This window comes from Stigmatopora nigra, chromosome 2, assembly GCF_051989575.1.
Source record: "Stigmatopora nigra isolate UIUO_SnigA chromosome 2, RoL_Snig_1.1, whole genome shotgun sequence".
Taxonomy (NCBI): Eukaryota; Metazoa; Chordata; class Actinopteri; order Syngnathiformes; family Syngnathidae; genus Stigmatopora; species Stigmatopora nigra.
The window spans coordinates 4,247,447-4,259,455 of NC_135509.1; the positions used below are offsets into that span (position 1 = coordinate 4,247,447).

General features: G+C 38.0%; 1 protein-coding gene across 6 annotated transcripts in view; it reads left to right on the forward strand.

The window, feature by feature from the left end:
* Positions 1-12,009, forward strand: part of cdc42bpab (CDC42 binding protein kinase alpha (DMPK-like) b) — a 43,753-nt gene that overhangs the window by 9,852 nt on the left and 21,892 nt on the right. For all 6 annotated transcript variants that reach the window (XM_077711383.1, XM_077711399.1, XM_077711391.1 and 3 more), the window contains exons 2-6: positions 3,440-3,531; positions 5,410-5,493; positions 5,690-5,785; positions 6,425-6,573; positions 11,785-11,878. In XM_077711383.1, coding sequence (XP_077567509.1) covers positions 3,440-3,531; positions 5,410-5,493; positions 5,690-5,785; positions 6,425-6,573; positions 11,785-11,878 — 515 coding nt within the window. The remainder of the gene's footprint in view (positions 1-3,439; positions 3,532-5,409; positions 5,494-5,689; positions 5,786-6,424; positions 6,574-11,784; positions 11,879-12,009) is intronic.

Here is a 12,009-nt window from a genome sequence, read left to right on the forward strand (position 1 = left end):
CAAATCATTGCTGTGTGCTTTCATTTTGGTATTTCCTTTGTCATCCACGCATGGACAATGAAACCAAATTAAGCATGTAGAATTCCAGCATTTGCCATTAAATGGAAAAAAAAGAGAGCAATGATGTTATAAAAGTATGACTTGTAGCTGCTGCACATACTTAAAGGGATACCCATCCAACAAAATCAATATGCAGTCTACACACTGGTTGGCAGTCATTCTGTGTGGAACATAACCAATATGACCAAGCGTCCCCTTTCCATGAGAATTCCTCTCTTAGTTTGTCAGGATTTTTTTTTCTTCTGTCACTCTCATTATCGTTTTTGGGGTATGAATGACCGACCACCTAGTAATGTTATCATGCCATCTCGTTCCTCTTGTCGTAAAGGTCATAACAAAAGCCTTGTGAATGCTGTCATACTAATGGGTGGCTCTATTTATAGCAAGGGGTGGTAATGATAATACAAACCCTTAAATGGTACAGTCTTTGCTGGGCTATCCCCCTTCAGGCACAGACGTCTGTAACATAGTAACAACAAGAAACAAAACCCATGTTTCCATGTGCACATGAATATAGATGGGAAATACTCCTGGAAACTTTGCTAATATTTGTTAGGGTGTTGTGATATCTTGCTGTTAGAATATGCAGAGGATAGATATGCTGATTGTGGACTTTAAACTGCCCAATCATAACATTTAACAAGTCTTTATGGATGTTAACACTATTTCTACATTCTTCTATACTCTGCCAAGTTAAATAAACCACAGGGCTTTAAAAATGTTGTCTGGGTTACGAAAAATTCATTATGTGGGCATTATAGTGTATGTCTTGGAATTTTAGGTAGCAAATGAAAATGTATGAAATTGATTGCTTTTTCTGGGAAAATGCAGTATTGGGAACATTTGCTGATTTATTCAATTACATTTTCCTAATGTCATGGCTGTATTGAAATCTGATAGATGATTATTTTTTCTCATTTGTATGATGGATGTACTATTTCCCCTCTGTTATTTCTTTGTCTAGAAAATCTGCATTATGAATTTTCTTCCTTCCAGTGGTCTAGTCATGACGCAGGGAAAGGCCACGCACAGGTTTCTTTCCCTGCATTTGGCTAATCCTGAAGAGTCACCCTTCTCATTCTCTTTCCCCTCGCCTCTCTTGAAAACTACATTTTTGTGTCGTTACCTCACTGTGGTGTAAATAATATTCGTGATGTCTTCCAGATGTCCCTCCAATCCCACTATGGAAGTGGGAATTGAGTTGTAGTGTGTGAATATAAGGATCGGACGATTACTGTAACTGTCTCAACTACTCACTGGTCTTTTGGCATTGCTCACTGCTCTATCCAATATCACTTTCTGTTTTGAGTTGAACTTGACGGCTTTTCCAATCAATCCCTGTTCTCTTTCCGTACGTTCACCCGGAGTTATCATACAATCATGTTCTATTCTGTTATAGTTTAACAGTTGACCGCAGACGAGGAACAGTCATCATTGTCATGTTAGTCCTTCCAGTGGAGTTTATTATCGCACACATTCAAACAATCCAGCACAATTCTGTTGGATTTGTTGTGTTTTGGTGCTGGTCATGTTGATACAAAAAGCAATATAATTATGTTGGATTTCTTTGCAGAGTTGTCAAGGACCATTCAAGTCCAAGCCTATATTCAGCAGTCTAATGTTAAATGGAAGCACCCTTAAACAACAAATGTGTTAACCTAATGAGGAACAAGAAGGAAAGAATGTTCCTTACTAACATGTTAGTCTGACACTAGGAAAGGTGACATTTTTAAAATAGCTATAACTGTGACTGTAATGTGGTAGGTAGCGATAAACCAATAAAAAACAATAATAAGTACTTAGCAGTCGCAATATTCTCACGCTTCTTCGAAGGGCAAATTTGAATGTGTTACCAGAGTCTCTTATCCAGCCAACAGTAATTCACCCCAAAAAGTGAAAAATTGAGTGTTGCTGAACACTTCTGCCTGGTCATCCATCTGCCTAAACCCTTGGTCAAAGGTTTTGAGACTCTTTCCAAACTTAATAGTGGAATTTCTCCAATCTAAGACCGCAATAGTATTGTGGATCCGTTTTAACTAGTACGACACATGCAGAAATACATGCATGCTTATTAACTGCTCAATGCTGATCTTCCCTTTGTTCCCTACAAAAATGAAACATCCGCCCCGTTTTTGTGCCAACTAGAACTAAACCAGCATGCAAAAATGTACTAAAATGTCACATAATTGTGCCATTTGAGCTAAATAACAACAATAGCCTGAAAATGCACAAAAAAATTCCATTTTCATGAAGAAAAATGGACCACTTTAGTGCTCTGGATTTTGAAGTTTACTGCATTACTTAGCTAAGTTTGGCGTCACTCACGTTTTTCCAGTTTCGCTGGCTCCTGAGGCCAGACATTACTGTATATTTGTCTGTGTAGTTTGCAAACTTAGCCTTACATATTCATGCTTGTTGCATGCCTGCATTGAGATGACTTTCCCATATAGTGTAATGCATTAACCGACTTGTGACTGACATGTCATCTTTTTCCAATCTTGACTCACCAGTTGCAGTCATTGCAAAACCTCTTGCAAACAAAGGGCTTCAGTTATGCTCAGTTTGTATTGACACTTTCCCAATCATTGCCAGTGGTTCAAGCCACACCTTGTCTTAGCAACTGTTGCTATGTTATGGTCTCCGTGTATTTTGTTAGCAGGTAAAGATGGATTACAAAATTGGATGGTATTTGTTTGTTTTAAGTCCGCCCCAAAAAAATAAAGAGCCGTAGTCTAACCTCACTCGCTGTGTAAATGTGGGTTATAGTTAATTGCAATTTTGCGAGTTTGCTGTGCTTTTATTTATATGTTAGACTTTCTACCTGTTCTGTTCAACTTTTTTTGACTGGCCCAAAGGGAATTGAACAACACCAAGTAATTTTCCTGCTAAAACAGAGTGAAATAGCCGAGGTACACCGTATCTAGAGATGTGTGCAGCAGTCATAGCAGCTCACCTATGTCGTCAGCCCCTTATGACTCCGCTAAGAGTGAGCACTTACCGACCTGCTGTGTTTGTTTAATTTTTCCAAAGGCGTTCCCCTTGTTTCACAGTGTGAAAGTGTCATTTTCCGGAACGCCAGTGGGACTATAAAATCATTGAACACACCCATGCACACACAAGTTTAGAAGGCATGGATAGATGTAGTGACAACTAACAAACTTTCACCTGTAGAGATTTTTCTAACTTTCACTTATATACAAAAATGTCTTTGCAAAAAATAAGTGTGCACTCTCTAAAACATGTCACCAAAAGGCGTTACGTGCTTTTATCATTGGTATCTCTTTTGTAATGTATGACCATTGAAATGAAGTATTGTAAAAGTCAACTTATTTATAACATATTTGAATGAACTTAAACTCTTGCTTCTTCTTTCCTACAGCCAAACCATTTACCTCCAAAGTGAAGCAAATGCGGCTACGCAAAGAAGACTTTGAAATCCTAAAAGTGATAGGACGTGGAGCTTTTGGAGAGGTACGTTTCTTTCTTTTTTGTGCATTAAATCCTACCTAGCAACAGGCTACTACTGCAGATGTGCACAGCTTGCAAATGGGGTTTCCCTCCCTGTTTAGTTGAAGAAACATGTGTCAAGGGTCAGTTTTGAAGCTTTTCCTTACTCCTATCAAATCTGCTTCTTTTTTGTGACCTATCCACTTTGATTGGAGACAGGCTCCAATCTGAAACTTGTTCCACCAAGCACACTATCCTGAGACAATACTTGTGGGTAAATGAATAGTATGTTGCACTTTAATTACTAAGCTACAACAGGCAAAGAAGTCAGATAGTGGGCTGATTTCTTCTGCATTCCTGGAGCAGTTTGCTATACAAAATGGTTGAACATGACTCCACTTGCTAAAAGCTCTTCATAGGATTAAAGTGCCTGTGAAACTGTCCACTAAAACCTTCTTTGCTCATTTTGTTCTTTCTTGTAAGATAGAATCTGTGTATTGAAATCGTAATTGTTTTAGATTCTTTCCCTAACATGCAAACTCTAAAGAATAAAATAATATTGAAGTATGATACACAGTCACCATGGTGTGGAAAAATATAAGTCAGTTGTTTCGAAGATGACTGTTCAGGACTACTTTCCTTTGCTGATTTGGAGCTACTCGGCTGGCATGTACAAACATGCTCCCAGATGCTCAAAAGATGAAGTGCAATTCCATCCGCATAACTAGCATTTGTTTTCTATTACCTTTTTTGAAGAAGTGTTAAAAAGAAGAAACCAGATAACATTGATCATGTTTGTTTGATGATTCTTGAACTTTTTAAACCATGGTGGTAAACGGCACTCAAAGTGGAGAAATTTTTTAACAATAATAAATAATATTGAACAGTGATAAGTACGCGATGCAAAAGGTTTATAAAGTAACAGCCTTTGTCCTGGTAAGGTTTTACAACATTCATAGTTCCTGGGATTTGCACCACTAATAACTCAATTGCAGCCACTTCTTAAAAGTTAGTGATTTGTGAAAATGTATTGGAAGGAATCAATAATTCTTGGAATAAACTGGTAAATAATGATGGGGGTGGAGAACAAGAAGCAACTAAAGTGACAAGAGACAAAAACACCAAGGCTTTGCCAAGAACAGTGCAGTCTGCCCCCGTCCTCCCCTCCCCTCCCCTTCCCTTCCTCTACAGGGGGATCCAAACACTGCAAGAATGTTATCATTCTATTGCATTAACAACATTCCCCAACTCGTTTAATAGACTACAGACCCTGTTGCATGAGCTTCTGTTTGTTTCTTTGCTTGGATTCCCCTTGGATTCCCATCTGTCATACATAGTGAAAAACTTTTTAAAATGTATTTATTTGTATTTAAAACTCTTTTTCCCCCCAGCTCAAATGTTTCCATCAGAGATACTTAAAAGTATTTTTTTTTAGCCATAGCTATCTAGTGAAGGAGGCTCTACAGTCTACAGCATTGACAATTGTCTACCTGGAGTGGCTTACTATTTTTATGAGGCTATGTTTTTCCATTGTGAGCATGTCAAACAGTGTTTAGCTCCATTTCCAAATATTGTTCCTGTACAAATGTTTACTTTGTGCATATTGTTGTACATAATTTATGTTTTCTACAACTCCATTGAGTTTGCGAAAAATATTACAGATAATTTGGGTGTTTACTGTTTCCGTTTGCTTTTAGGTGGCGTGTATTTAATGTTATTCCAAGTTATTCAACTGGTACTTTCTCATTTTGCTTTTGATTGATCAAATACTGACCCTTCTTATCATGTCAAAGACCATCCCAAATCCAAGCTTTTTTTAATCCCCAATCAAAACCATTTAGATATGGACATATATTCATTATATTCATTTATATTCATTATTACTTTTATTGTTGTGTGCAGGTCGCAGTTGTGAAGGTTAGAAATACAGACAAAGTATTTGCTATGAAGATTCTTAACAAGTGGGAGATGCTGAAACGAGCAGAGGTAAGCGTCATTCGCAGCAATGTTTTTTTTTTTTTTGATTGAGGAAATTCTGATTTCCTTTGTTGCAATGAGGTTTCACTCATGCATAACTGCGGCGTGCACTTTTGCTGAATTACAACATGTCTTTGCATATCAAATGTATTGTTTCTATTTTCTGTCATTACCTTTTGTATAATTCTATCTCTTCTACCCGCAGACGGCATGCTTTCGGGAGGAGCGAGACGTATTGGTGAATGGGGACTCCCAGTGGATCACTACCCTTCACTTTGCCTTCCAAGATGATAACAATTTGGTAGGCTTCAATAAGAATTTTAGTATTAACAAGACACGTTTCAAATTTCAAGAGTCACTGTCTGTCTTTTCTGTTTCCATTGAGCAGCAGCAGCATCTGCTCCTTTCATTGGTTCTTTCAGCAATCTCTGTTTAGAACACAATACTATCTCTCAATATGGCAGATAACCCGCAAGCTGCTGACCTGCACATTCATTTACCGCCCCAAACCATAACATGACTAAGAATTGTAGGAAATCAGGGAATACATCTGGCTAAATAAAAGACACGAATGGAGTGTTAATCCAACTAAGGGCGAGACTTGCCGACCTCCAGGCTTGATGCCATAAACTATCCGTTTAACCTGACCGTCCTCTCTCTTTCACCCTGTGACCCAGAGTTCAAATGCCGACACTTCTTGTCATTCCATTTCCCACATTCTCACAACAAGTAATTTACTCGAGACACTCCCATAGACTCTTAAGAGTACTGCCCGTCTAGTCATCTATCTAATTATAGAAAAATAACATTGTATGCATTTTTGCAGCATAGCTATTATACTCTGAATGATGGTGCTGTTTACTTTGGTTTCTGCAGAAATTCATCGCTTATTTAATGTTTTAAGGATTCAAGTTAATAAATACCTCTAATGTTATTCCAGTACCTGGTTATGGACTACTATGTGGGTGGTGATCTGCTCACTCTGCTCAGTAAATTTGAAGACCAGTTGCCTGAGGATATGGCCAGATTCTACCTGGCGGAAATGGTACTTGCTATCGACTCCATTCACCAGCTTAACTACGTTCACAGGTAAGGGGCAAAGTGCATTGTATATTCTTAGATGAAAAACTGTGTCAAATATTTAAGATAGGGGTTTCATTGTGTTGTTTGCAATACTTATGAACACGGGAAAAAAATGTAAACTGTAAGGAGGCATTAGAGCCTACACCAGGAGGAAAATGAAGGGAAAGTCAAGGGCAATGGTGGGAAAGCAAGAGTCACTGATGATGACAGTGTAGGCAGGCAAGTCAGAAACTGAAGACATTTCTTCTCATAGCCACAATCGTGGTACATGGTTGCGGTATTAAAGGAATCCTCTGTTGGGCGTGTTATAGTGTGTTTGTGTGCGCGCGTGTGTATATATAAATATTATAATACATATATATTTACATTTCATTATACTTGTATAGTGACAGTTAAAGCATTCAATTGTGTGAATGCGTATATATAAGTATATATAGAAAAATATATTTAAAAAAAATATATATAATGATGTATGTTTTGACAACAATGCAGATGCCTTGCTGAAATCAACAGTTGTTTTTTTATGCAGTGTAAAAGGAAGTATATACAATAGTCGTTAATTAATAACGTCTCAACTGTAAAAATTATGTCACTGATTTTTTTTCTTCTAGTCAACTACCATTATTTTAACGTTGCCTGGAAAAAATATTAAATTGTTCAACCCACATGAACACCATAGTATTGCAGCCAAAATTTTGTGACGCATTGGCAAACAAGCAAGTAAACTGTGTCGGTATTACTGCTGGAAAGTTTAATAAACAGCCATTCATTACAAAATTATCCTAGGCTTTCTTGGGAAAATCTCTCATTACTGAGCTACTGGCTGTGGTCACACTGGGGTTTGCGAGCCTCATGTTGGCCATTCCTGCCAAAATACGAGACTCAGCTGCTCAGGACATTTGATATATCAGACAAGCTCAGTGAGCTAATGGCGCAATGCTTGTTCCCCAACAACACCAAGTTACATCAGCCCTATAATTGTTTCCGATTTTGTACTGCTGGGCTTGTATTATCATGTCTGAGGTTATCATACTTAAACAAATATATTTCAATAAATGCCTAAATTGATTTACTTGAAAGTCATGCTTCTAATGCAGTGATTTTTAACTTTGTTGGAGCTACCTAACCCCACCAGTTTCATATGCGCATTCACTGAATCCCACCAGTTTTATATGCGCATTCATCGAACCGTTCTTTAGTGAAAAATAAAATGATTATTTTTTCAAATTCAAGATAGTACATAAATTCCTCGCAGCAACGATTGGCCAAAAAATGTCAATTGATTATATACAGCCAGTAATGGTAAAGTAGGTCATGTTATCATGAATAGACATGTCTCGATCTCTGTAGCAGAGGCTCCACCGAACCCCCAAAACCATCTCACCGAGCCCTTAGTGTTCGATTAAACCTAGGTTGAGAACCAGTTTTCTAATGTTTTCTGAAAGGACACATCCAATGTTGAAGATTGCTTTTTTTTATTAAATGACTACCATGAAAGAACTTTCGAGACAAATGAAAGACTTGGGTAATGTTTCTGGTAGGCCTAGAGTTGACCTTTAATGGAAAGAAGTAGACTTTTTGAATGTAAACAAATGTGAGAATAAAGAAAGTGAGTGGGCAGCCACTAATTGCATGCTATTATCTATGGCCTTCTGTGGGAGCTGGTGGGAGTAGTAGACATGGAAGAGTGAAAGCAATGGAAAAAGATCACGGAGGGGGGATGTCACTGTGTCCCTTTAAGTCCCCTTGTGGACTGTTTGGGACAATAATGATGGGGTGTGTGTGTCTGGTGTTGAAACGCCCCACCGTCCCACCCCCATGTACTGTCTTTTGGCCTCCCCGTCTTTATTCTCTGCCTATGGGCTTGTGAGAGAATTGCTGTTCTTTTTCCAGGCACATCCCTTGCTGTCTGGTCCCGCCTGAGAAAGTGTGTGAGATAAACATGTTTGGCAGCATGAACACAAGCTTGTTTCCCCACTCATAAGACTTAGGAAAATGACAATGCAGCCACTCAATTAATTCACAGCTCTTGGTGTTCAATCGTGACCTTTTCATCCACCAAACAAAATTTAGTGTCTATTTTCAAATTCAAAGGTTGTGGTTCAGTAGAGTAATGAAATTCCGGCTGTTTTCCCTAGGGTAATTACAATTGAAGTGGATGGTGATATCCTAGTCTCTTGGGGATCATTAATGGTCCCATCCCCTTTCATCTTAAAGCCTTTTCAAGCACTAGGTTACAATACTGTTTGTTTAAAAATATAGATAGATGATCAATGTGTATATGTACATACAGTAGTCCGTCGACTATCAGTACCATTCTTAAAATATTTACATTTGTTTTTATTTATAGATATTAATACATTTATCTTTTCATATTCCTATAACTGTAATATTTATATAAGTTCACTTCTTGATAATTGTACTTGTGTACTTCTATTTTTGGACAGGCGCGAAAACACGTTGTATGATATGTTGTAATAAAAGGTGTGATCATACTTGGCGGGTTTTCGATTATCATAGCCACATTGGGTCTACATTATCCGCAATATTCGAGGGATTACTGTATACCTTTTTCCAACAGTATATTTTGTGCATCAAGTTATGCTCAGTGTATTTAGGCCATCTAGAAAAGTTTAGTATACCCATAATTCACAAGAACAGGACAACTGTGCTAAAGATATGACTCATCCGACAATATCAAGTAACCACACAGTACAGTAATTATGATAGTGATAATTGCAATGATAATGATGATACAGTTCTGTCACAATATAAAGCGAGAAGTAGAACATTTATTACATAACAACAGCAAGTGTAATATAGTGTAATAGCCATAGGTGTTTAATCCTATATTCACAAGATCTCTGTGATTGACAGATTACCAGTCCTTTGTGTTGTTGACAGCTTTGAACTTTGATAAGTGTAGAAAAGGGCTGGATTGCCATAGGGCATAGGTTTATTGAGTGTAACAGGACTGCAAAGGGCCCCATAATAAATCATTTAGAAGCATACCATTCAATGACATTAATTTTACGCTAAATGTAAAAATGTAACAGTCCTTTTGTCTTGAACCAACTCTCACAAGACACAAAATGTGTTAAGCAAATGGAAAATGTGCACGTGTGCACATTTATTTAGAGGTCACTGATGTGTGTGGCCTCACAGAGGGGCCTGACAAATGTTTCTATAGCCTTACACACCATTGCTTAGTGCTGCCCAGCACCACATCTGTCTACTGTGGGTTCAAATGGGGGAGAGTAAAAGGCCTATTCTGCCAAAGTTTGAGGAGATGAGAAGACAGAGGGAGATTTGTGCTGATGACTATGTTGGGTATCGTTCCAGTCCTAAATTCATACAATGCCCTATGTCTCGCACGATAGTAATCCTTTGTGAGTTGAATCTTAACGACTGTGGAGCTTGTCTTGTATGTGAAATGGCAGTGGTTTTCCCGATTTATCATTGATCAGGACCATGTGACACTTTTTCCTAGCACAGACTTGGGAAAATGGGAAAACACAATTTTACGGGCTCATTTTTTCCATCGTCTTGAGTCAGACGTCGAGAGCCAAGGGGAAACATAAGTGTGCGTGTGTTTGTATAGGAAATACATCATGGTCAATCTTCACAAAATGGACTTGAATATTGGAAAGTACTGTATATTCGTATAGTTGTAGTATGTGTAAGGAGGAAGGAAGCTAACGTTAGGCCAGGGCTTCAGATAAACACATACAATTTAACATAAAATTGCTGCTTTTTTAGAATTGATTGGCTGCGTTACTGAATATCCTGCACTTTTTACAGTCTTTCCTTCTCGTTGTTCAGTGTCATATTTTTTTAAACTACTTAAAAGCCATGCCAATGGAAGGTCAGAGATTGTCGAGCAGGACGCAACTCTGCCGTGACAATTTCAAAATAAAATACCGGACACAAAAAAGGCATTGGTGTTTTGGGGGATTTTGTTACTTGGATCATGTTTTCATATATTGGATGAGTAATTTGCATTTAAAAGGGTTTCCCAGTCAGAAAATTTCATATGTAGAAGCATTCGTAAGTAGAAGTATCATTGTACTTGTTTTAGTTCATTTAATTGCTTTAGTTACCAGACACACAATAATTGCTTTTCTTAATCCATGTGGGACATCCTTGTCTATGCAGCTTGCATTGTGCATGTGTGGGGGTGTGGGCATGTGTGTATGGATGGGAAGGGGGAAGTGAGTGTGTATTTGTCAGGTTACAACCAGATGGCCCTCCCAGATGGATGGTGTGTCTTATAAGAGCTTACCTCCCTCTATTCTAGTCTTGGTGCTTCTTTTAAAAACCGCAGGAGACTTGTGACACACTTGCTCAATTAACTGGACTAACCAGCCTAGTATTAGCTTAGTACTCGCTCCAGGCCTTGCAATGTTAGGGAGATAAGGTGTGCCAGTGCACTCATGTATAGCTAGTGGTGTTTTGCAGCAGCCTTCACTTTTGAGCTCCAAACATTTTGATTTGATTTGAAAAAGGTGACGTTGGGTTGCACACAGTGTCAAAAGTCATGTTGTGAATTTGAGAGGATTTTTTTTTCCTGTACTTGAGACCCTGACATTTCAGGTTAGGGGCCATTCTTGTCATACTAAAGTATTCACCCCCAATGTATGAATGTACAGTTTGCCATGCTTTCTAGAAATGTATTTGGCAATGTGTTCCAGTTCAGCAACATTCATGATAGCATAACACTGCCATTACTTCCAAGAAATCTCAGGAATGGCCATACATTTACACAGGCTTAAGTTAAACCATAAGTCCCACTTTTTATTATACTTTGGCTAGGCCTCTGACTAATAATCAAGTGCCACTCATGGTTTTTTCCCCTCTCCAACCACTGAGAGCCTGTTATGATGTTGTATTTTTAAGGCAATAGTTATCTGAAAAAAATCTTAACCGATGCCTATTTTGCCTACATTTTTACTATTGATGCTATATTGTATCTTTCTCAGTTTCTGATTAAATGAAAAATTCTCTCAGCAAAAATTTAACTTCTAGTCCAATACAACTGAAACCCAACTCTTAATTTTGTTGACAGCCTGTAAAAATATTATTGAACTGCCATCAGCTCTAACTACAATATACATACTTAAATGCTGATTTATGATGCAGGTGCATGCATCATTCTTTAATTTGGAGATTTATGTTTCTTCCTTTAAGTAACTGTTTGCACTCTCAATTTTCTTTCAGGGATATAAAGCCCGACAACATTCTGTTGGATAGGAATGGTCATATCCGCTTGGCAGACTTTGGCTCCTGTCTCAAACTCATGGAGGATGGAACGGTAAGCTTTCAGTACCCTGTAACTTTCTTTTGCGGTGATGTTTATACAACTAAGTATTAGTTTCGTATTTTATAGGAAAATAAAATGTATTGGCATTTATACTGTAAAATTGTGGATTTTAGGGAAAATAT